Source organism: Oncorhynchus masou, chromosome 33 (genome assembly GCF_036934945.1).
Source record: "Oncorhynchus masou masou isolate Uvic2021 chromosome 33, UVic_Omas_1.1, whole genome shotgun sequence".
In the NCBI taxonomy this organism is placed as follows: Eukaryota; Metazoa; Chordata; class Actinopteri; order Salmoniformes; family Salmonidae; genus Oncorhynchus; species Oncorhynchus masou.
This window is the reverse complement of record NC_088244.1, coordinates 46751441-46778353: the sequence shown is the minus strand read 5'-3', so window position 1 is coordinate 46778353 and position 26913 is coordinate 46751441. Positions and strand designations below refer to the sequence as shown.

The following is a 26913-nucleotide window of genomic DNA, read 5'->3' as shown; positions in this document are numbered from 1 at the left end:
ACGACGATGGATAATTCTCCTGGTTTATCTACCTCACCACTCGCCATTGTACAGAACAAGTTCCCGGGTGCACCTCACAAAAGGACAGCTTGAAGTGATACAATTAAGATTACTGAGCATAGGCTCTAGTTGTTTTAACAGAATAGCCTCAATTTTTTTTTTTCAGATCAGATTTACTCAAGAAGGAGCGAAGGCATAGCCTACAGGCTGAGTGTTGAATTTTTTTATGTATTAATTCATGTTCACAGTGTGGCCCGAAACGAGGTCCCTGTACCGAATGGTTTGGTACGAAAAAAGTACCTTTAAACCACTACAAATTATGTAATAGATGAAGAGATAAGAAAGATGTCTCCGTCTCTCAGAACATACTCACCAAATTGCACATGGGGTGAGTCTTCCCAAACTTTATCTCACAGAGCTCAGCTAAAGCCTGTAGAAAACAAAACACGTCGTAAGTGAACGTTAAATAAACACCCATCCCAAATAACCTCATAACATTGACCATTTGACTGTTAAATGACCATATTCAAATGTGATCTTCAATTAAGTTTCCGTCCCCTGGTGTAAAAAACTACAAACGCCCGATGTCATGTTATGACAGATGTGACAAGACGTGATGTGTGTAAAAAGTACTGGGAGCCATAGAAATATAATTACTAGCCCCTTAGACCACGGCAATTAGAATGGAACAAACGTGCACACTCAATATCCCAACCGGTCCACCAAAAAAATAACCATTGAATGAATAAATATATATGGTGGGAGCCTAAAAGGTTCGCTCAGGGTTTACTGGCTCGTCACGCTAGCAGAGGTTCAGCCATGCCGGGAACATAATCCATTTGGCACATCTCAATCTCCTCCCCCATCAGTTAAATAGACAGGCTGCAGTACTTCACCGCTGCCACCTTACCATGAGGGGGAATTTAAAGTTGTCACTGTCGAAGGAACATTCTTTCACAGCCAGACCCAGCCCTTGAAGGATTGGAACGAAGATCTGAAAGTGCAGGTGAGCAGATGAGGATTGCACCACAGTAAAGATAGCTGAAAATCATCATGGTGAAATGTACAGGATAACTTGGTAATCTGCTGGATTTCACATGGTTTGACCAAATTCTCAATTACCAAATGTTTTCTAATGGACCTTTAAATGCTCAGTCTTACCTTCTACTAGCTTGGACAACGTCACACTAATAAAAGCATAGTCTGTGTGTCATTCGGTCTGTCGGTTGAGCCCACCTGTCTGAAGACCTCCTCCTGGTGGGTCATGCGGGCCAGCTCCTGGATAAAGCCATACGGCAGGTTTCGGCACAGCATGTAGGGCACCAGCAGGGACTGCTGCAGGGGGCTCCTGAGTGGAGGGGCAAGGGGAGGAGGAACGCTTTTACTCAGACACACAACATACCTGAACCATGAGACCAAATTAGGAGCGTATTTTGAATGAGAAAATGTGCATTGTATTCTTGTTTTCTACCATTTAACAATTGGCAGAACAGGCATTCTAACAAAAGCTCGTGTGGTGGGGGCAAGCATCGAGGGCTGTACGCTGCCTTATCTCAGGGTAGTATTAGTTTGTCTGTTGATATCCCTCTGGTGGTGCGAGGCTGTGCTTTGGCAAAGTGGGTGGGGTTATATTCTGCCTGGTTTGTCCTGTCCAGGGGAATTGTCAGACGGGACCACGGTGTCCCCCAACCCCGTCTCAGTCCTTATGCTGCAATAGTCTACACAATATATACAAAAGTATGTGGACTCCCCTTCAAATTAGTGGATTTGGCTATTTCAGCCACACCTGTTGCTGACTTGAATGAAATTGAGACAACGCGTAGAGCTTAAAAATAGTCTTTCCTTGGTTGCAACACTCACTACGGAGTTCCAAACTGCTTCTGGAAGCAACATCCGCACAATAAATGTTCGATGGGACGTTCATGAAATGGGTTTCTTTGGCCGAGCAGCAGACAGAAAGCTAAGATCACCATGCGCAATGCCAAGCGTCGGCTGGAGTGGCGTAAAGCTCGCCGCCATTGGACTCTGGAGCAGTGAAAACGCATTCTCTGTAGTGATGAATCACACATCACCATCTGGCAGTCAGATCTCGGTTTGGCGGATGCCAGGAGAACGCTACCTGCCCCAATACATAGTGCATACTGTAAAGTTTGATGGAGGAGGAATAATGGTCTGGGGCTGTATTTCATGGTTCGGTCTAGGCCCCTTAGCGTTAAAATTTCCCTTCACTGGAACTAAGGCATACAATGACATTCTAGACGATTCTGTGCTTACAACAGTTTGGTGAAGACTCTTTCCTGTTTCACTATGACAATGCCCCTGTGCACAAAGCAAGGTCCATACAGAAATGGTTTGTCAAGATCGGTGTGGAAGAACTTAACTGGCCTGCACAGATCCCTGACCTCAACCCAATCAAACACATTTGGGATGAATTGAAATGCCGACTGCGAGCCAGGCCAAATCGTCCAACATCAGTGCCCGACCTCACTAATGCTTGTGGCTGAATGGAAGCAAGTCCCCATAGCAATATTCCAACATCTAGTGGAAAGCCTTCCCAGAAGAATGGAGGTTGTTATAGCAGCAAAGGGAAGACCAAATCAATACACATGATTTTAGAATGAGATTTTCAACGAGCAGGTGACTGCATACTTTTGGTCATGTAGTGTATGTGCCGAGGGGCTACGGTCAATCAGTCATATTTCTCCTGTGTGATCTTAAGGATACTACCTTGATTTCTCCAATCTTTCGCTCTTCCTTCCCAGAGGATCTGAGCCCTAGGACAATACCTCAGAACTACCTGGACACTCCTGACTGGCTTTGTCCCCAGTCTACCTGGTTGGGCTGCTGATCCAGTTTCCGCTGTTCTGCCTGCAGCTATGGAACCCTGACCTGCCTCTGCTATACTATGAACCAAAGATAAATTATATAAAGAATGATAGTAAAAGGCTTTGGAGCACCTTCAATTAAATTTTGAGCAAAAAGTCTAACTCGGCTCCAACATTATTTGAATCAGATGCCTCATTAGTCACAAGACCCACTGATATTGCCAACTACTTTAATTATTTGTTAATTGACATGATTAGCAAATTTGGGCATGTCATGCCAGCAACAAATGCAGACACTACACATCCAAGTACAGTACCAGTCAAAAGTTTGGACACACCTACTCATTCAAGGGTTTTTCTTTATTTGTATTATTTTCTACACTGTAAAATAATAGTGAAGACATCACAACTATGAAATCACAAATAAGTAATCATGTGGTAACCCAAAATATATTTTTGATTCTTCAAAGTAGCCACCCTTCGCCTTGACAGCTTTGCGCACACTTGGCATTCTCTAAACCAGCTTTACCTGGAATGCTTTTCCAAAAGTCTTGAAGGAGTTCCCACACATGTGGAGCACATGTTCGCCGCTTTTCCTTCACTCTGCGGTCCAACTTATCCCAAACCATCTCAATTGGGTTGAGGTCGGGTGATTGTGGAGGCCAGGTCATCTGATGCAGCACTCCGTCACTCGCCTTCTTGGTCAAATAGCCCTTACACAGCCTGGAGATGTGTTGGGTCATTGTCCTGTTGAAAAACAAATGAGAGTGGGACTAAGCGCAAACTAGGTGGGATGGCGTATTGCTGCAGAATGCTGTTGTATCCCATGCTTGTTAAGCATGCCTGAATTTTAAATAAATCAGTGTCACCAGCAAAGCACCCCCACACAATTACACCTTCTCCTCCATGCTTCACGGTGGGAATGACACATGCGGAGATCATCCGTTCACCTACTCTGCGTCTCACAAAGACACGGTGGTGGTAAGCAAAAATCTCAAATTTTGCATCAGACCAAAGGACAGATTTCCACCAGTCTAATATCCATTGATTGTGTTTCTTGGCCCAAGCAAGTCTCTTCTTCTTATTTGCGTCCTTTAGTAGTGGTTTCTTTGCAGCAACCCGACCATGAAGCCCTGATTCATGCAGTCTCCTCTGAACAGATGATGTTGAGATGTGTCTGTTATTCACTCTGTGAAGCATTTATTTGGGCTGCAATCTGAGGTGCAGTTAACTCTACTGAACTGATCCTCTGCAGCAGAGGTAACTCTGGGTCTTCCTTTCCTGTGGCGGTCCTCATGAGAGCCAGCTTCATAGCGCTTGATGGTTGTTGCAACTGCACTTTAAAAAACTTTCAAAGATCTTGACATTTTCCGGATTGACTGACCTTCTTGTCTTAAAGTAATGATGGACTGTCGTTTCTCTTTGCTTATTTGAGCTGTTCTTGCCATAATATGGACTTGGTGTTTACCAAATAGGGATATCTTCTGTATACCATCCCCTACTTTGTCACAACACAACTGATTGGCTCAAACACATTAAGAAGGAAAGAAATTCCACAAATGAACTTTTAACAAGGCACAGCTGTTAACTGAAATGCATTCCAGGTGACTCAAGAAGCTGGTTGAGAGAATGCCCAGAATGTGCAAAGCTGTCATCAAGTCAAAGGGTGACTACTTTGAAGAATCTCAAATTAAAATATATTTTGTTTAAAACCTTGTTACTACATGATTCCATATGTGTTATTTCATAGTTTCATATGTCTTCACTACTATTCTACAATGTAGAAAATAGTAAAAATAAACCCCTTGAATGAGTAAGTGTGTCCAAACTTTTGACTGGTACTGTATATCTGACCAAATTATGAAAGACAAGCATTGTACATTTGAATTCCTTCAAATGAGTTTAGAAGACTTTAAAAAAGTATTGTTGTCTATCAACTATGACAAGCTACCGGTGTCTGACAACTTGGATGGAAAATTACTGAGGATAATAATGGACAATATTGCCCCTCCTATTTTGCCATATCTTCAATTTAAGTCTTCTCGGAAGTGTGTGCCCTCAGGCCTGGAGGGAACAAAAGTCATTCCGCTACCTAAGAATAGTAAAGCGCACTTTACTGGCTCATAAAGCCAATCAATCAGCCTTTTACCAACCCGTATTAAACTTTTGGAAAATATTTTGTTCGACCAGATACAATGCTATTTTACAGTCAACAAATTGACAACAGACTTTCAGCACACTTACAGGGAAGGATATTCAACAAGCACAGCACTTACACAAATGACTGATGATTGGCTGAGAGAAATTAATGACAAAAAGATTGTCGGGGCTGATTTGTTAGACTTCAGTGTGGTTTTTGACATTATCGATCATTGTCTGCTGCTGGAAAAATGTGTGTGTTATGGCTTTACACCCCCTGCTATATTGTGGATAAAGAGTTATCTGTATAACATAACACAGGGTGCTCTTCAATAGAAGCCTCTCCAACATATTCCAAGTAGAATCAGTAATTCACCAGGGAAGCTGTCTTGGCCCATTACTTTTTTCAATCTTTACTAACGACACACCACTGGCTTTGAGTAAAGTCAGTGTGTCTATGCATGCGGATGACGACACATCAGCTACTAAAATAACCTGAACTAGATTGAGAATGGGTGTCAAGGAATAAGTTAGCCCTAAATATTTAAAAAAACTAAAAGCATTGTACATATTGATACAACAGTAGCTAAGATGGGGATAAGTCTGTCCATAATAAGGTGCTCATCTGCCTTATAAACACGATCAACAAGGCTGGTCCTACAGGCCCTAGTTTTGTCGCACCTGGACTACCGTTGAGACGTGTGGTCAAGTGCCAAAAGGATTTTAAAAAAGGATTTAGGAAAATTACAATTGGCTCAGAACAGGGCAGCACGGCTGGCCCCTATATGTACACGGGGAGCTAACATTAATGATATGCATGTAAATCTCTCATGGCTCAAAGTGGAGGAGAAATTGACTTCATCACTACTTGCTTTTGTAAGAACTGCTGACAAGATGAATGCACCAAGGTGTGTTTAAACTGCTAGCAAAAAACTGCTCGGACACCCATGCATATGCCACCAGAGGTCTCTTCACAGTCCCCAAGGCCAGAACAGACAATGGGAGGCACACAATACTACATAGAGTCATGACGACATGGAACTCTATTACACATCAGGTAACTGATGCAGGCAGTATATGTGTTGGATCCCTAATAGATAGAAATACTCTGTCTGAATGCTCGGCTATGAAAAGCCAACTGACATTTACTCCTGAGGTGCTGACTTGTTGCAACCTCTACAACCACTATGATTATTTCACCCTGCTGGTCATCTATGAATGTTTCAACATCTTGAAGAACAATCTTCACTGACAACCAGAAGAAGACTGGCCACTCCTGACCCTGACTGCTCTAGGTTTCTTCCTAGGGAGTTTTTCCTAGCCACTGTGCTTCTACATCTGCATTGCTTGCTGTTTGGGGTTTTAGGCTGGGTTTCTGTATAAGCACTTTATGACATCTGTTGATGTAAAAAGGGCTTACTAAATAATTGTACTGATTGACTGCGTCGAGTTACTAAACTGAGGCTACACACGCTTGCAACTATGCAAGATGGCCATTTTACGTATCTAATTTTCATTCTTGCAATGCGTATTGTGTAGGATATAACATAGACACACAACATACCTGGAACGAGTCTCCTGGCCAATACTATTTGGAGGAACAAACTTATGTTTGACCAAATTCTTGCATCATATACCTGTATTCTGCCCTTTAACAAGTGGTAGCATGCATGCTAACTAACGTGCTCTGAGAATGGTGAGAGAACTGTGGAGTGTGGGAGCAAAGGTGTAAAAGACATGGCAAAATAATGTGGATATGTGAACCCAATGATAAATAAATGCGTTGCTATGGTGCTAGAACAGAAGCTCCTGCTAGGGGGGCTGAAATAGCAGACAAAAACATGTCTTTTCCATAGTTTAATTCCCAGGTGAAAGCAACATCCAGGCCATCTGGCATCACAACTTTCAAATCATGTCTTTTCCAGAGTTTAATTCCCAGGCAAAAGCAACATCCAGGCCATCTGGCATCACAACATTCAAAACATGTCTTTTCCATAGTTTAATTCCCAGGCAAAAGCAACATCCAGGCCATCTGGCATCACAACTTTTTTTTTTTTCTTCCATGTGTCTACGAGTAGATATTTGGGTTGTTAAAAAAATATCTATTTGAAATAAATGGGTCATCTGAAACTAACAGGCAACAGACCTAGACAGCTAGACACTCCTATTCAATGGCAGGGGAAACACTGATGAACAGAATAATAGAAATGACTATTATGACCGCAGTATTGGAAGAGGTCACATGTGACAGGAAGGTGTCAGACTGACCTGGGCTGCGTGAGGGCACCCTGAAGGACAAGAGCGGCGTGGGAAATGCACTGTGAGCGTATGTTGCTGAGGAGCTGACTGACACTGGGGTGGCTGCAAATCTGAGAAGACAAGAGGAGGAAAGAGAAGTACAGTTTGTTTTGACACCATCAGGGCTGCTCAGGTCAAGGTGACCCTGTCTCCACATTCTTCTGTGGAATCATAATTTGGTCACAGAGGAGTGGCGCATTCTCTCATCGTGAGCGGTATTGTGGTTAGGGCTGATACGGTGACCGCATTACCACCACACCGCTGGTCACAAGTCACAACCACAGTCGCATTCCATCTGACCATTTAGTCATGGTAACTAGTGTTAGGTCCTTATTTTTCAGAGTAAATAACTCACGGACACTAGAGAAGCTTAATCAAGTTTAATTCTTCCCAAAAGGTCAACACAGCTGTATTCAGACCGCAAAACCTTCTTCCCCCAGTCCACAGATGTCCATCTGTCTCCCCTATCTCAACCGTTGCTCTACTCCCTTCCACCCAACACATTCCAAAGCTATCCGTCTTCCCACAGAGAACCATTAACTTCTGACACACAACCCAGTCCCTTTCACTCTTCCTATTCAAGGCTCTATCCTTTATTTAATATCTCAATGTTCAAAGTTTAGCCGATTCCAACTAGGCTTCTCCAAAACTGTGCTCGGATGCTGCTGCTGATCATTAGTAGCCTACCAACCTGCCAACTGCCTGGTACTCAGCACTCTATTGTCACTCTAATAACTCTGACATCAATGCAAATGTTTTAAAAAATCTAAATCAAACACTTCATGAGAGCCCATGAGCTCACGTTGCGCAACATTCTATAGGCTATGCAATTGTCTATAGAATGCATTAAAAATCAAAACCTATACCCCAACATTTGTGTCACGATTAAAGTTGCATAAATAACTAAATTAAGCATATAGGAGGACTTGTTTCTTTAGACCTATCTAAAATAATTAATGGATTTATTGTGATGGTGTATGCTATATAAAATCTATTTATTAGACTTTTTAAATGTAGATGTTCCAAAAGGTCTGCATCAGTGGCTTGAAAGCTGTGGTGGAAGCCAGGAGATGCTAAATGTGTTTATGTCAATTAAAAAAGGTAAATTACCGTGGGACCGGCAGTTATCAGTTTAACAATCACCGGCTGACAAAATGTCAAGACCGCCACAGCCCTAATTGTGGTCAGGCTCTGAACTCCATTGGTTATTACCTGAATTTGTGTTGCGAGGGGTTTATCTACATGTGTTATGTCCATCTCTCTTTTAAATAACACACATTTTAAATCAGAAAAGAGTGTTCCGATGTGCAAATTTAACTTTGCCTCATCTCAGGACATTTCTGCTACAACCAGAGGTCTTACAGCACACCACGCATAGCTGAAAAGTAAGTATTGTTTGGGGACACTATCTTAAAATGGTGTTTCCAAATGCTTCAAATAGTGATGGGGGGAAAAAATCTATAGAAACCTAGATTATTTTTTGGATGATGTTACTTTGACTCCATGTATTGATTGGTAAAATACAACAAAATAATGTTGTGCTAAGTAGCGTTAGCTAGCACTAGTGGGCTGTACCTGCTGCAAAACGCCGCTATTTTTCATCCTATAGCTTGTTCTACATCTTATTTTTAAACTGTGAACCAACATGTTGTCAGTACTTCTATTTCCATGACTGATCGAAACAAATTTTCTCCTGCTCTCACCTTTCTCTCTGCCGCAGACAAATAGTGAGCAATAATGTTTGGTTCATCATCGAAATAAAATGGCAGTATCGAATAGCAATAAATATCGACACCGAAGTACGGTGATAATATCGTGAGGTCCCCGGCATTTCCCAACCCTACTTCCAAATGAGTAGATATGTGGCTCCCCACCTCAGGGTTGACCCCTATGTTTGGGGTGTTTCCAGTTTACCTTGGGCGCCTTACTCTCCTCCATGCCGACACTGTCGAAGCGCTCGATGAGGTAGTTGAGCATCTCAGTCTCCATGCACGCCTCGATGGAGAAGCAGTCGCTGCAGGATTGCGAGTCAATTCCCCCTGCAGACACACCCAGACTACATAGACAGATGGAGAGTAAAACAGAGGGAGACAAAGTCATTACATTTAACAGTACGACAGGTGTAGAACCAGGACACCATAAGAAACAAGCCGCGTGGACAAATGTGGTAAATAAGCGCCTTTCAGGTTCTCCTGAAAGAAATGTCCAACGTTAGCTACAGTACTGCAGCGTAGTGTTTCAGCATTTTTTATCCACAATTCTTGAGTTTGAAATCTAACTAACTTAACTCTTCGATTTCGAAAAATTCCTTCAATAATTTCCCTCAATAGCAGTTTGAAGTTTAAAGTTTAAAGCTGGGTCGTGTTTAATACGGCACGCAACGGAAAACCTTTTGCGTTTATTTTTGTTCAACTCCATGTAGCCGCTTGCTCCCTCCTGGTTTGTTTCAGTCCATTTTCAGTTCATTTCCTTCCATTTGGTGCCTAATGAACACAATACAGGTCATGGATTCTACAGAGATTGACCACAAGGGTTCACAGGTGTCTAAGCTAATGCATTGCTAGTGGACGGTTCCAGAAGACAGACCGGTGGGTAACCTGGGAGCATCTTCACACCAACACAAACCTCTGGCTATACAGTTAGTCATGTTATCTACAGTTGTGACAAACTATCGCTAGGAGATACCAGGGCTGTGTTGCACACGTATTGCAAAAAATGTTCTGCCAATACCGCAGAAATCTAACTTTTTAGTGACTGCAGGGATATTGCGGATAACAGACACCATCTGAAGACAAGATCAAACCCGTTGTCGTCTTTGATCTGAATATTGTTTGCAGAAAGATTAAACATGTCTTCGACATGCACTTCAAGGCTTATTTGCCTGGTCTTGACAGACAGGTCTAAACTTTGGATCCTTTCCACAAATCACACATTTGATCCGAGAGCTAGAGAAATTGGCCATCTGAGCTACAGTACATGACAGGGCTAATTCACTGGGAAATTACAATCCTGGGCCAAACTCGTGCTGATTATTTCCAAGACCTTCAGGATCCTAGTGCTTGACTACCTGATATCAGGCACTAACTGCAGTGCTAGCCTAGTCAATCTTTTTTTTGTTTACTTAACTGCAATTCAGACAACAAAGCTGAGCACCCTGCCTCAATCTGTACTGAAATAAACTAGTTCTGAGGTTAAGCTTCAAATACAGCCGAGGCCTGTCAAATCTGCAAGTGTTTACAGCCTCGACATTTCTCAACCTGTTCCTGCGGCAGCTGGCCTGCAGTGGTTTAACGCTGGTTACGTCCCAAAGGGCATCTAATACCTATATAGTGCACTACATTTGGCCAGGGACCTGGGGTTCTGGTCAAAATTAGTGCACTAAGTAGGGAATTGGGTGCCATTTGAGAAGCAGTGGTTAGAGTTTAAATATTTTATTTACTTATCTAGGCAAGTCCGTGAACAACAAATTCTTATTTACAATGACGGTCTACCAAAAAGGCCTCCTGTGGGGACGGGAGCTGGGATTAAAAATACAATGTAAAACCTCTCCAGAAAGGAGAGAGAGGTTAAAGGTTTGGTGATGATATGGGCAGCAACCTTAAAGAAGTAAGGGTCTAAACCATCTGGCCCAGGGTCAAGTTTCAGGAGCTCCTTCAGCACCTTGGACTCAGTGACTGCCTGCAGGGAGAAACTTTGTAGCGGGGCAGGGGAAAGAGGGAGAAGGGTTGAGGCTAGTTGCATTAGAAGGGGTGGGAGATGAGGAAATGTTGGGAGGGGCAAGGAGGCATGGCTGAGTCAAACAGGAATCCTGACTTACTCCTTAAAGTAACTAACTTTGGAGTGCACTTATTTCTCATTAGCCTGAACGAGAGCCAGTAAGCCTGAGTGTGTGTGCCGAGCCTGTCGCCAAATGCAATTCCTGAGGTGGAGTAACTCTGCAAGATCACGGCCGAAACAGGGGCTGAACCTGTTTTTAATTCTCATTTTCTTTATGGTGGTGTGTTTGTTAACAATACCACTGAAAAAAAGAAAGTCCAAGCGTCTTCGATGGAAGGGATCAAGCTGATTCTATACCATTTTACAGAGGCCAGTTCATGAAGGAAGGCTTGCTCATTAAAGTTGTTTAGCAATGACAAATCAGAACAGGTCGTTTCACTGAGCAGCCATTACGAACACAGGCTGTAAAACAGTGATCACTAAGGTCATTACAGAAAACACCAGACTGATACCTATCAGGATTATTTGTTAGGATAACGTCGAGGAGAGTACCCTTTCTGGTTGCTTGGAGTCATTGTGGGATTGGTAATAATCTGAGAAAGATTTAGGGAGTCCCATTGCTTTAGGACTCGGTCAGGTGGTTTAATCATCTCCCAGTTTAGGTCACCTACCAGGACAAATTCAGACTTAGTGTAAAAGGGCCAGGAGAGAGCTTAGGGCAGTTAGGGTACAGGCCTACCTGCCGGTGGGTCTACTGAACACACAGGCCGTGCAGCGGGGTATACCTGGACCCAAACTGAAACAAAATCCTCCTTCTGCTCATCCTCTTCGTCGCTGCTGTCCTGAGACATGTCAGAGAGGGCGAAGAACAGAAAGGAGAGGGGGCTGGCGTGGAGGAAGGAGGGATAAAATAGGTGGTCAGGGTGGAAAAACATGAAGACTAAGACAGGATTTGGTGGACAGTTGAGACACACAGGTCATATATAAGAGAGGGTGGGTTGGGAAAGAAGAGGGTAGCACTGGAAAGGACATAGGAAGGAAGTGATATGACTAGCACACCGTCTCTCGGACTTCAGCTGAACCCTGATTGTGATTGACTGTGGAATAGAACACCAGACTACTCCCCTAGTGCTGACCTAATTCCATGTCCATCAACATATATGAAGATACAAGGACACATGGGCTCCTACAGCCACCATAGTCAAAGAGAACCAAAGCTATGTTGCACACAAAAAAACTTGCAGGACAAGCAATGCATTTGCAAGCAAAATAAAGGGTTTTTCCTGGTTTCTCAATAACACTGTTCCAGCTCCAAGTTTTTATTGGTCAGAACTGCACCATTGTCCCAACTGACCAAACACGGAGCATTTTATTTACACATACACACTATTTTTTATGACAGCGATTGTAAATTGTTCTAATCAGAGAATTTAAGGTTTGTGGGTGGGAATTATATGTAAACCTTTACTCTGACTTCTTCCCCAGACACAGATTAAACCTAGTCCTGGACAAAAAAGCAACTCAATGGAAAAACTACATAGAAATGTATTTTTATTCCAGGACTAGGCTGAGTCTGTGTCTGGGAAAAGACCCATATTAATTTATGCAATAGGCCTACACAAGTAGCCCATCATCATGTAGCAATACACAAGCATTTTAATACCAGATGAGATTTGGAAGGATGCCCCACGAGACTAGTATCACCCACCAAACAAAAGCTGTATCCAAAATGGCACCATACCGTATTCGCTATGGGCCTTGGTCAAAAGTAGGGAACTATATAGTAAATAGTGTGCCAATTGGGACACATCCCAAGTGTCTAGTGGCACATTTCAGGAAGTGGCATGCAGCACAAGAGAGTACATTTAAATTCTAACTTGGTGGAAAAGGGCTTTACTTCTCATTTCATTTGACAGCGTTTGCAACCACATTTCAATCGACAGAGCAAGCTTTTCAGTTCATACTCTAATCCAATCGTGTTAGGGGAGGGGGGGGGTATATCGTGGGCAGCGGAGGCTGGAGGAGGATTAATGTTTTAGTAAGGTAGCTTGTTGCACACAGGTGGTTGAGGAAGTACCTAGATGGGATCCGGGCAGCTTGTCGGGCAGCTGCTCTGGGCGAGGTGGGCAGCAGAGGGGGGGGCATGGAGCTGGGTGGGCGAGGTCTGGAGGAGGGAAGGAGAACCGACTGGGGGTGGTTGGTAGTCTTGGGGCTGGGGCCTGGGACAGGGCGATGGGCGGTACTGGGAAACATGCAGGGACAGGGCCAGGGACGGAGGAAAACCCAGGGAGACTGGCCAGAGTGGGGCAAGGGGGGGTGGAGAGCCCGCAGGGAGAGGTGACAGAGTAGGGCCGGTAGCGCTGGGAGACGGGCAGGGGGGTGGAGAGAGAGAGCCTAGAGGGGTTGGCCATCGTAGGGGGACTTGGGGCTACCATTGGATGTGTGGAAGGGGGTAGAGATGGAGAGGTCATCCTGGATGGGTTAAATGCCAGTGGGTGTGGACTAAACCCGTATAGGCTGTGGACAACATGGCAAAACAAAGGGGTTATATAAGACTTAACGAAGAACACAGAACGATACCATGACTGTGCCAATTAAAAAAAAACACAACACTTCCTATTGAGTAGGCCTCAATTACAAGAAAGGGAACAATTCAATCTCTGTCAATTTCAATATAGGAATTCCATTAGACACTATTTTCAATGGATTCCATCAGGGTGTCTTGTACAATTTCTAATCAGAGATCGAGTTAAATGGCACTGGTTGAATTTGAACAATGTGCAAATGGTAAGTTTAGGCTGGGCTCCAAATGGCACCCTATTCCCTATACAGAGTACTACTTTTGACCAGAGCCCTATTGGAGCTAGTCAAAAGTAGGGGAGCTCTATAGCGAATAGAATGCCATTTGGGACACAGTCCTACTGTATATACCCAGGACTGGGGAATAGTTGTGGGGTCATTGGGGCATACTTGCCTGGACAGAGAGCTGGCCCCAAATGAGCTTGCACAGGTGGCCATGGGACTGCCGCCCTGGCTAGAGGGCTGAACCAGCGTCAGGTGGCGGTCGGGAGATTTGGCAGCAGCAATAGGCTGGGACGTGGCAGTCAGGCTGGCGAAGGGATTGTGGGTGTGCGACATGCTGGACATCATGAGAACCTCCATCAGGATCTGGCCAATCAGGTCTTTGAAGTCAGAGTAGACTGGGAGGAGGAAAATAAATAGCACACACACGTCATTTGTGACTTGTCATTGCAGTGCAATGTACAATAGTATACATGAGACAAAAAAACTATTCGCATTTCAATTTAATACAAATATTTTCTTCAAATTTCAACAGAAACATTGGGTTAGAAGAGATACATTTTTAAAAATAGCTATTGCATTCAGATGCCAATATCCTAAAGCACTAATCTAGGACTTTTCTGCAAAAAGCTATACAATTCAAGAAAATCATATCAAATCTCTTGCATCTTTGCCCTACCGTCTTTGGGGCTGCTCTGGTGGAACTCTGCGGCAAGCGAGGGGAGAAAGATGACATCTCTGTCCTGCTCCTTCCAGGAGACACGCAGGATCTTACAGATGAGCTGCAGAGCCTGCTCTTCAGAGACATCTGAGGTTTCAGCGGATTCCTGGGACAGGCACACCCATGGAAAGTTAGAAGTACTAGCTAGAGCGGACAATGCTGCTCAAGTGACAGGTGGACCTGCGGTCATGTTGAGTGTATCGACAGGCGGGAAAAATCTGCATTTACATGCCCTTGGGTAAATGCAGGGGGATCAGGGTGCAATGTGTGAATCAAAGGCCACGAGGCCGACATGTGAACTTGAAAAAACAAAGTGATGAACAACAGCAGTGGGAGTTTATTTTTTCTTCGGAGATTGAATTCAAATTAATTTAGAAAAATAAGGTCTACATTCAATAAAAGGAAGTAATAACAAAAATGACTAATTACAACAACAACAAAATTAATCGACCTAACAGTCAAAGCATATTTCTCTATCAACGTTGAGATTCAATTTAATTTAGAAATATAAAGCCGACAATCAACAAGGCAGCACTAACAATCAGACAAATAATTTGGATTAACATCAACCAAGTGACAGTCCATTCATCTTAAATCAATTGGGGTTAGCACACTGGACAGAGCTGTTGTCTGGAGATCACAGTAGGGCAGGGCCTATCAATGTTCACGTTCAGGACCTTGGACAGAGAAATAGACTTCATTTAAACATGTCATTAACTTTTTCATAGATCTTCACCATTTCCACATTAAATAAAAAAAATCCTCAATCTACACACAATAACCCATAATGACAAAGCAAAAACAGTTTTTTTTAGAAATGTTTACAAAAAGTATTCAGACCCTTTGCTCTCAGACTTGACATTGAGATCAGGTGCATCCTGTTTCCTTTGATTATCCTTGAGATATTTCTACAACTTGATTGGAGTTCACCTGTGGTAAATTAAATTGATTGGGAAAGGGGGACACCTGTCAATATAAGGTCCCACAGTTAACAGTGCAAGTCAGATCAGAAACCAAGCCATGAGGTTGAAGGAATTATCCATAGAGCTGAGACAGGATTTTGTTGAGGAACAGATCTGGGGAAGGGTACCAAAACATTTCCAAGAACACAGTGGCCTTCAACATTCTTAAATGGAAGAAGTTTTGAACCACCAAGACTCTTCTGACGGTCACTCTGACAGAGATCCAGAGTTCCTCTGTAGAGATGGGAGAACTTTCCAGAAGGACAACCATCTCGGCAGCACTCCACCAAATCAGGCCTTTATTATGGTAGAGTGGCCAGAAGGAAGCCACTCCTCAGTAAAAAGGCACGTGACAGTCCTCTGACTCTTCGACCATGAAAAACAAGTCTCTGGTCTGATGAAACCAAGATTGAACTATTTGGCCTGAATGCAAAGCGTCACATTTGGAGGAAACCTGGCACCCTCCCTACGGTGAAGCATTGTGGTGGCAGCATCATGCTCTGGGGACTGGGAGACAAGTCCGGATCTAGGGAAAGATGAACAGAGCAAAGTACAAACCGATCCTTGATGAAAACCTGCTCCAGAGTGCTCAGGACCTCAGACTGGGGTGAAGGTTCATCTTCCAACAAGACAACGACCCTAAGCACACAGCCAAGACAATGCTGGATTGGCTTCAAGTCTCTGAATGTCCTTGAGTGGCCCAGCCAGACCCCAGACTTGAACCTGATCGAACATCTCTGGAGAGACCTGAAAAGAGCGGTACAGCTACGCTCCGCATCCAACCTGACAGAGCTTGAGGGGATATGCAGAGAAGAATGGGAGAAACTCCCCAAATACAGGTGTCAAGCTTGTAGCGTCATACCCAAGAAGACTTGATGCTGTAATCGCTGCCAAAGGTGCTTCAACAAAGTACTAATTAAAGGGTCTGAATACTTATGTAAATGTGAAAATTAATCAATTTTAGAATAAGGCTGTAACGTAACAAAATGAGGCAAAAGTCAAGAGGTCTGAATACTTTCTGAATGCACTGTATATTTACCAGTAAGATATGATCCAATTGATGAGTTCAACCATCTTACACAATTGAAAGCATGGAAATATAATGCCTTTGAATTAATTAGAAGTCAAACTCCCTCGATGAATGAGCCTGTTTCTGCAAAGCAAGTTTGGTGAATTTAGGAAATATTTTTGACAGAAAAACACCACCCTTTTAAAGAATTCAGGGTGAACGATAGCTCCAAAAACAAAAACAGGCTAAATCAAGCTACTATTTAAGCTCTCTTGGACTGCTGGTGATCCTCTTCTTACCTGCTTAAGCAAGTTCTGTCTGACACTGGCATAACTGAGAAGGGGATAAGTGGCGTTTAAAAATAATTTTATCTCTGCCAGCTTTTTATTTGAGAGAAACGGTGGCTTTTGACAGTCAAATCGACTGCTCTTCCATCTACCAGCGTCTCAACGGTCAACACATAGTAAATTGCTGAAATGAAAACAGATTCACCATCTGCTGTGCTAGATGAAATGCTTGATCCAATTTCCCCCCGACTGCTGAATCATTAACCCATATTTTTGAGCCGACGATTATATCTAGTACTATCCCCAGGTGTGGAAGCCGGCCCACTACCCCATCACAAAAGTGGTGACCATTGGGACCCAAATACATTTCAAAATAATAAAAATCACCCTATTTCTAAACATTCCTAACTAAAATATTAGAATTCTTGATTCATTCTCAGCTAAGATTTTTCTGATCTTTGAAATGTATTCTAAATGTACATCAGTCGAGTTTAGACAAGGTCATAGCACTATCTCTGCGGCATCCCTAGTACAAATGTGGTTAATTGTATGGATAAAAAGCAACATTGTGCTGCCCTCTTCATGGACCTTTCGATACGGTTGATCACACACTGCTAAATCTGAGGCTTTCCTCAATTGGCCTAGACCAGGCTGCATGTAACTGGTTAAAAAATTAAATGACAGATATAACTCAATGTGGATCTACTGATGGTGTTTAATCAGGATTCCTGGATATTATGATAGGTGTCCCACAGGGGTGAATTTTGGGTCCTGTTTTTTTACTGTTTACATTAACAACATTATCTTGTCTGTAAAAAAAAAAGTGTAACTCGCAATTGTATGCTAATGATACTGTTGTGTATGCTATTTCCCTCACAGTTGACCAGGCTCCATCTGAACTACAGTCGGTCTTCATTGTACAACAAAATAATTCTATTGACCTGTAATTAGTATTGAATGCAGGTAAAACTAAGTACATGTTCTCTAGAGCGCATAAAAATAACGCATGATTTAAGCATATGTACTTTGGTTGGTGTCCATATTGATCGTGTCCCTGCTTTCAAGTATCTGAGCAACTGGACAGATGAAAAGGTGTCTTTTAAAAAGCCTATTGAAGAGTTAAGCTGCGAATAAAATGGGCTTCTTCTATAGAAATAGATCCTACCTCTCGATAAACAGTAGAAAGCAGATTAGGAATGTCGGCGTTCCTATCGGTCCTAGACTATGGCGACATCCTCTATATGAACGCAGCTTCTACTTTATTAATGCCGTTAGATGCCGTTTATCATAGCGCACTGCGCTTAATTACGGGTGACAGTTTTAGCACTCATTTCGCATTCGCTACCAGAAAGTTGGTTTGCCCTCTGAGGTCACATAGGTTGATACATTGCTATTTATAAAAAAATGTATAAAGCCCTTTTACAAAAAGTCCCACTTTACCTAACATCACTACTAAACTTTAGACATAGGAGTTACCACACCTGGTCTCAGGGATGGCTAACTCTGGAAATTCCTTTGGTCCCTACTGAGTTTTAGGTAAATCAGCTTTTAGTTTTTTTGCACCTTATTTGTAGAACACTCTTCAAAATGTAGTGAGATGTGATGTTTTGGTGCCTCTAGGCCAATTCAGAACACTAATTGAGGACCTTTTTACTGATGAATGTCTGTTTATGACTCTTTTTTTTAAATATATTTTGTTCTGTAACTCATCTGTAAAAAGAGACCTTGGTCTCAGTATGACTCCTTGATGAAATAAAGGTTAAATAAAAAGACATTGATCAAGCCATGCTCAAACACAGAGCCAGTTGATCAAGGTCCGGTTGAGAAGCTCAGATATATGCTCTAATGTGGAGCCCTATTAAACAACCTGATCTCAAAGCCTGAATACATTTGCTGCAAATGTGCCATACGTCCATGTCTGTACATTTTACCAAAATTACACAAACCTAAAACACAAGGCAATTATCAAGGCAGACCAGAGGTTGCTATATGCTCAATGCTAGAGGCATTGTCGAACTTCGTAGACTCTAATTGAATCTCATGTGCAAGCATTGACATGTGTGAAAGACTATCGACTTCATAAACAAGATGTCACCAATAACGGGTTGAACAGAAGACTTGTTTGGTCACAGATGTCGAGTCTATATACCAGCTGGCAGTCCTAGCTCACTATTTGAGAGACCGACATACTAACAAATACCCACCAACATGAATATGTTTTGACGTTATCTACTTCAGGTTTGATGATGAATTCTACCTCCAAACGAATGGAACGTCGATGGGCTCCACATTCGCGCCAAGCTATGCTGACCTTTATGTGGGTCATTTTGAGGAACTTTTTGTTAATAATGAAAACTAAAATCAATTTTTGAATAAAGTCTTGAAGTGGTATCGATATATTGACAAAATGTTTTGCACATGGGAAGGAACAGAAAAAGAGCTGTCAGACTTTATGGCATTACTCAATGACATTAACCCCAATCTCAAATTCACTATTGAATGTGACACTCAACGTGTTCACTACCTCAATATGTGGATTGAGAAATCAAATGGAACCCTGTTTACAACTCTGTATAGAAAAAACCCGGACAGAAATACTCTATTACAGGGGGACAGCTTCCATCCGGAGCCATTAAAGAGAGGACTTCCAAGAAGCCCGTTTTTCAGACTGCGCCGAATATACACACCACTCCATAGAGGACTATGTAGAAAAAGCAGCGGAGATGCGCACTAGGATTCTAAGATGAGGCTACTCTCCACAATGTGTGGATGAAGGTCTTCATTTGGCATTGGGGGAAACACGAGATGAACTGCTACAAAAAAGACCTGCTAAAAGCTAAAGAACAATCCGTAATGTTCACAACCACATACTTTGAACTCACGAAAAGTTTGAGATGGCATATTTTATCATTGGACCCAGCTGGCTGAACTTAAAAATAAACCACTTATTGTATATAGGAGAGGTCGCAATTTACGCGATAAATAGGGCCATGCCAACTGCCAGCCACAAAATAAAATCAACCAGGCTTTTTTACGCTCTCTTCCGAATGGTAGCTATAAATGCAGTTGCTGCGCACAGTTTGAATATTTCTGGCACCCACACACAGGAAAACAGTACCAAATAAATGACATTATTACGTGCTCCAACACCCATCGACATCATTAAATGTCCATGTGGGCTGTGCTATGTCGGTAAAACCTCTTGCTCTCTCAAACAGAGAATTTGTGAAGATAAACGTTCAATCAGGAGAAACGACAGGGATTATCCAGTCGCAGTACATTTTAATGACCTGAAGCATGACATTTCTACCTTTAGATTTTGTGGCATAGAGAAAGTTAAGATATCAGACAGGGGAGGTTAATAATAATAGTAAAAGAGAATGTCTTGGGGTTTTCACCCTCCAGACATTAGTTCCTAAAGGTCTTAATGATGAAATGCCTGTATGTTATCTTGTAAACGTGAACATGAAATTTGCCCCTATTTCAGATTACTCTGTTTTTCTTTCGCTGAACACAATGATTTATGAAAACTTTCTTGATAGGTCGATGTCCTCATTGTGGTTTTACAGATGTGTTTAATAGGTTATGTACACACTTTATTCTAATATTTATAAAATGCATATTGTGATATTTGGTAGAAAATTTGTTTTCCCTCGACAACCCCATTCGATGAGTGGAACGGACGTGGTGGGGCTTGGTCTACATAAGGGTGCTAATTTTTAAATAACTCAAAAGCTCTGACGAAGGCCGTGAGGCCAATACTTAAAGCTTAATAAAGAGCAGTGACACTTAAGAGCAGTGTGAGGTCAGTCCTATTTTATTTGACTGTTACCATGCACCTGCAAAAAGGATAGGTCAAATGTGCTCGTAACGTTTGAATTTTGAAGCCACATAATCCAAGACAAGCTACATCTAAATCTTTTTTTCGAAAATACAAAGTTCACGATTCACAAATTATTTGATTCAGCAAATATAATGAATGGGCGGCAGGGTAGCCTAGTGGTTAGAGCGTTGGGCTAGTAACCCAAGGTTGCAAGTTCGAATCCCTGAGCTGACAAGGTCTGTCGGTCTGCCCCTGAACAAGGAAGTTAACCCACTGTTCCTAGGCTATCATTGAAAATAAGAATTTGTTCATAACTGACTTGCCTAGCTAAATAAAGGTAAATAAAAAAATAAATTGTTCGTTTCATTAAAAATAATCGTTAAAATTAATCATATGAAATCAAAAAAGTAAAAGGTGAAAAATCACTTTGTATGGCCTTTATTCTTGAGTGTCGGTGGAAAGAGTTTTGGGACACGATGAAAGCATAAGCACAATCACTAAACTAGTGGATACAATACAATTGAAGTTGTAAATTTACATAAACTTAGATTTGGAGTCATTAAAACTGGGTTTTTCAACCAACACACATTTCTTGTTAACAAACAATAGATTTGGTAAGTTGGTGCATGACAAGTAATTTTTCCAACAATTGTTTACAGAGATTATTTCACAATTCCAGTGAGTCAGAAGTTTACAAACACTAAGTTGACTGTGCCTTTAAACAGCTTGGAAAATTCCAGAAAATTATGTCATGGCTTTAGAAGCTTCTGATAGGCTAATTGACATCATTTGAGTCAATTGGAGGTGTACCTGTGGATGTATTTCAAGGCCTACCTTCAAACTCAGTACCTCTATGCTTGACATCAATGGAAAATCAAAATAAATCAGCCAAGACCTCAGAAAACAAATCTAGACCTCCACAAGTCTGGTTCATCCTTGGGAGCAATTTCTAAATGCCTGAAGGTACCACGTTCATCTGTACAAACAATAGTACGCAAGTATAAACACCATGGGACCACGCAGCCATCATTCCACTCAGGAAGGAGACGCGTTCAGACTCCTATAGATGAACGTACTTTGGTGCAAAATGTGCAAATCAATCCCAGAACAACAGCAAAGGACCAGGAAGATGCTGAAGGAAACGGGTACAAAAGTATCTATATCCACAGTAAAACAAGTCCTTTGTCGACAAAACCTGAAAGGCAACTCAGCAAGGAAGAAGCCACGGCTCCAAAACCGCCACAAAGAAAGCCAGACCATGGTTTGAAACTGCACATGGGGACAAAGATCGTACTTTTTGGAGAAATGTCCTCTGGTCTGATGAAACAAAAATAGAACGGTTTGGCCATAATGACCATCGTTATGTTTGGAGGAAAAAGGGGGAGGCTTGCAAGCCGAAGAACACCATCCCAACCGTGAAGCACGAGGGTGGCAGCATCATATTGTGCGGGTGCTTTGCTGCAGGAGGGACTGGTGCAATGAATCATCTGAGCGTTAAACGTCAACCAGACATTATCGTAGAGCACTCAATTGATTCACTTTATAGGTGTGCGTTGTATTGACCTGCTCCCTTATTAATAAGTGATTAAATATTTTGTTTAAGTATAACTTGTGTGATAAGTTTGCCTCTCCTCATTTGATAGTGAAGAAATTAACCACCACAGCATCCTGACGGGTTGCATAACTGCCTGGTATGACAACTGCTCGGCCTCCGACTGCAAGGCACCACAGAGGGTAGTGCGCACGACCCAGTACATCTTCGGGGCCAAGCTTCCTGCCATCCAGGACCTCTATACCACGCGGTGTCAGAGGAAAGCCCTAAAATTGTCAAAGACTCCAGCCACCCTAGTCAGACTGTTCTCTCTGCTCCCGCACGGAAAGCGTAACCGGAGCGCCAAGTCGAGGTTCAAGAGGCTTCTAAAACAGCTTCTACCCCCAAGCCATAAGACTCATGAACAGATAATCAAATGGCTACCCAGACTATTTGTATTTCCACACCTAGATAGCTAACCGTATGCTTTAACTTGAAATGAAAACGACATTAGAAACTTGTAATATCTGAAAATTTAACTAGCTTGTCTCTTACATGGATGGACGCCAAGAAAGCCATTGGTCAACTGCAAACCATACAGAATGCTGCAGCACAGGTACTGACCAAGACCAGATGAAGAGCACACATTACACTGGTTTTATGGTCTCCGCACTGGCTGCCAGATTTTCTATTGTTCTTAAAGAAATCCTAGACTGTGCACCCCAATATATGTCAGACATGCTTTTAAGTTATGTACCCAGTAGGTCACTCAGGTCCTCTGGCATTGTCCTTTTAACTATCCCAAAGCCTAGGACCAAGAGGCATGGAGGCAGCGTCTGGAATAGCCTGCCAGAGAAGTTGAGGGGGGCCAAAACTGTGGACACTTAAAAAAAAAGAGATCTTAAAACCTTTTTAGCTTTGCTTTCCTTGGCGTGCTTTTAAGTCTTTCAGTTTGTCATTTTATGTATTTTTGTTGTGCAGTAAATACTTCAGCTTTAATTATTGTTTTTTCCTGTGAACATTGTGTTAGATTACATGTTGGAAATGTGCTGTATAAATACTGCTTGATTTGATATAGCCTCGTTATTGTTATCTATTGTGTCACTACTTTCTACTTTTATTTGCACATTTTCTTAACTTCACACGGTTGGTAAAGGGCTCATAAGTAAGCATTTACGGTAAAGCCTACATCTGTTGTATTGACATGTGACAAACACAACATGTATTTCATTTGGAGTACATGAAACCCCAGCTCATTTGGTCCAACGTATTGATATACCATCTCGCACCGAAAGAGAAAAAGAGTTCTGTTATCTCCCATTCATTTGGCAGACCCTTTTCATGATAGAGGCTGCGTCTGAAGGCTCTGGTCAAAAGTAGTATAGGGAATAGAGGGTGCCATTGAATACAGCCAAGGAGCAACTGATCAAAGTACATACCGGAAGGAAGAGGGTGGATTGGGAGTCCTGCCTACCTTTTCAGCCAGGTTCCTCCTCTCCCTGCGGTCATTGTCCTCCACCTCCATGTTCTCTATCCCTGAGTCCACATCCACTTGGGATATGCTGCTGGGCCACAGAGAGGGGGGGGAGCAACATGGTCAATGAATTCATCCCTGCATCAAATCACAGTAACAGGCTATCAACACAAAAGGACACACACAGTGGTGAAGAACAGTTAAATGCAGCGGGTGGCCGTCTTATCGCAACACTTGTCGTCATTTTCTGTTACCCCCCAATGGTTTAGACTTTTAGAGGTTATATACTGTGCAAAGTATTCACACCCCTTGACTTTTTCCACAAGAATATCAAATATAAAATATATTTTACACTTTTTTTTTGTTACTACATGATTCCATATTCCATAGTTTGAATGTCTTCCCTATTACTCTACAATGTAGAAAATAGTCAAAAATAAAGAAAAGCCCTTTAATGAGTAGGTGTTCTAAAACTTTTTACCTGTAGTGTATTTTCCTAAGTATGTGAGAGTAGGGTGATTCCCTTGTTGGCTCTTGAATCAGGTCCACCAGCACCAATGACGAACGCCCTAACCCATGGATAATCAACTAGATTGTCCAATCTTGACTGGTACTGAATATTTTATACCCCCCTCCAAGGAGGCGGAGTCAACTCCTTGCACATCTAGACAGACAATACATCTCTGTTGTTCGTGAGTATTAAATGGTGCCAGAGAGGATTGCTGTATTTTCATGGGTTCTTGACCAACCGTGCTATTGTGTTACGTTTTTTCACATTTTTTTAAAATGATTTTGTACATAATGCTGCTGCTACTGTCTCTGATGAGCCCCTTCTTCCTCCCCCATCAGATTTCATCACGACCACCATCATTGTGGGTAGATCGATGGTGAGAGATTTTGGCCTGCCTACAGTCTGTGGAAAGAATTTTAAAAATTCAACACCCTCATTTGCAGATGGAAGACAATAATTCTTGCTTGCCCCCTCGTGTTATTGAAAGGGTTCGGAACATTTTTCCAGCAACAAACTGTTTTAGAGACTGAAGGACAGGGTCTGGTAGTGCTCCAGTCCCAGCAACATCAAACTGTTTTAGAGACTGACAGACAGGGTCTGGTCGAGCTCCAGACCCAGCAACATTAAACTGTTTTAGAGACTGACAGACAGGGTCTGGAAGGACTCCAGTCCCAGCAACATCAAACTGTTTTAGAGACTGAAGGACAGGGTCTGGTAGGGCTCCAGTCCCAGCAACATCAAACTGTTTTAGAGCCTGAAGGACAGGGTTTGGTAGTGCTCCAGTTCTCCCTGTCAGAATAAGCAACAGAGGAAAGCATATCAACTCCTGTAGAAATGGAACTATGGTTATTGTGGGCAAACTAATTTTAACTCCGCCTTCTAGTGAGTTTATACAACATCCTACCATTCTGATAGATAAGAGTGTCAGAAAAAGTGGTTGTAACATTAATGACATCAATATATTGTTAAGGTTGTTAAGAATTTGGCCCACACTCATTGAATACGGCACTTTTAAAGGTTGTTAGAGCAACCTTTACTCATTACTGAGTGCAAAGTCGATCGCATGTTTCTCACTGAAACATGGCTGTTAGACTGTAGTGCCGCTCTTATTGAAGCCTCCCCATAGGTTAACTAGCTTTTCACTCTACTGTATCAGAAAAAAGGAAAAGCCTTTCTGTTTTACTAATCCACTCCGCTATAAGACCATCTCATTTGGCAACCGTGGGTCTGTTGACCATCATGCCATACTGTTTACATGTCAGCCACCAGTGCTGGCTCTATCCCTGTATAGGCCACCAAAGCAGTGGCGGTTGCATATTGTTATATCAACGTTGTTTTATGAAATAGAGAAAGGTTCTTAGGACCCACTCTCTCCCTTTGAGTTGAGGTGGTTTCCACTCTAGCTTCCTGCAGATAGTCTGGGCGTCAAGGGAAATGGGGTTTTCTACAGACAGCTTGAGCCGACAGTGGCTTGCTGATAAAAACCTAAAGTTGTCATTCCATAGACAAGATGTGGTTTGCGTGACCCGAGAGAGATAGCCTGGAAGAGTTTAGAACAATGCCTCATCTTCCTGGCATCTGGGAAACTAAGCCAGGTTGGGGGTAAAACACCATCCTTTGTAGATAACCACGGCGGCTTAAGAGAGTTGGAACTAAGTCTGACTCAGCATTTTTAGGTCCTATACAACATCTGTTGTTTTCATTATCAGTTAGGCTCTAGGCCCAACGTCGACAATTTCATTATTGCAATAATTAATCGATATTGAATAAAGATGATTGTTTGAAGAAATGAAGTCTCTCTCACTTGAACAGAATATTCCACCACATTTCTCTGAACAATTGTCCTTGAGAACTAGGATAAAATTATTCTGTTGGGTGATTTTAATATTCATGTTGAAGAGAGAAAGAGACTGACTCCAAGGCCATTGATTTTATGAATCTTTTGAGCTCTATGGACTTTATCCAACATGTTACTGGGCCCAACCCTAACTTCAGCCATACTCTGGACCTGGTTATCACCAAGGAGCTTTCTACTGGGCCCAACCCTAACTTCAGCCATACTCTGGACCTGGTTATTACCAAGGAGCTTTCTACTGGGCCCAACCCTAACTTCAGCCATACTCTGGACCTGGTTATTACCAAGGAGCTTTCTACTGGGCCCACCCTAACTTCAGCCATACTCTGGACCTGGTTATTACCAAGGAGCTTTCTATTGACATATCCTCTACTGTTGATGTTAGTTTAGCTGATCACCACGCTTTATTTACTACATTGTTGCCCACAGCCCAAGGTAATACTGAACAAACTATTTAGAAACGCTATCTTACCTCTGAAGTTGCTTTTTGTGTATGTATGAATAATACACCATCACCTGTTCTACCTTCCTCATGATGATTTATTTGATAACTTCAATAACAAATTAAGGGCAACCATTGATGCCATAGCTCCAGTAAGGTTGAAAAGGACACATCCAAACAGAGAGCCCTGTATAGGACACCAAAGCACTGCCTTAACTGATTTCTCAGAACTATTGTACATTGTCCTTGAGAATTATGACAAAATCACAGATGAGTGAGGAAACAAAATCAACCTAAAACACATTTCAGAAAGGCAGAACGTCAGTGTTGCAGGTCCATTATGATATTCTGAGCAAGGCAACTTGGCATATAAGGCAATTTGAAATGCCAGATGGGCACATTTTTCTAACTTGATCATTAATAAATCAGAATCATTTGAGAGTGCTATTCAACCATAGATGGCCTGATAAATCCTAACCCCACAAGCCTGAACTTTACTCCACATCTAAATGTGATG

At 42.3% G+C, this 26913-nt stretch overlaps 1 protein-coding gene across 7 annotated transcripts in view; it reads right to left on the bottom strand.

Annotated features, from left to right (window-relative positions):
* The window catches only part of LOC135527413 (ubiquitin conjugation factor E4 B-like), an 84608-nt gene that overhangs the window by 41123 nt on the left and 16572 nt on the right, over window positions 1–26913 (bottom strand). For 3 of the 7 annotated variants that reach the window (XM_064955948.1, XM_064955950.1, XM_064955952.1), the window contains 8 exons: window positions 23589–23679; window positions 14461–14608; window positions 13954–14179; window positions 9177–9318; window positions 7233–7333; window positions 1237–1348; window positions 911–994; window positions 374–430 (listed from right to left, as the gene is read on the bottom strand). In XM_064955948.1, the coding sequence (XP_064812020.1) occupies window positions 374–430; window positions 911–994; window positions 1237–1348; window positions 7233–7333; window positions 9177–9318; window positions 13954–14179; window positions 14461–14608; window positions 23589–23679 (961 nt within the window). Of the gene's footprint in view, window positions 1–373; window positions 431–910; window positions 995–1236; window positions 1349–7232; window positions 7334–9176; window positions 9319–13056; window positions 13298–13953; window positions 14180–14460; window positions 14609–23588; window positions 23680–26913 lie in introns of those variants that run through there. The other 4 variants (XM_064955949.1, XM_064955951.1, XM_064955953.1 and 1 more) reach the window with 2 other exon arrangements.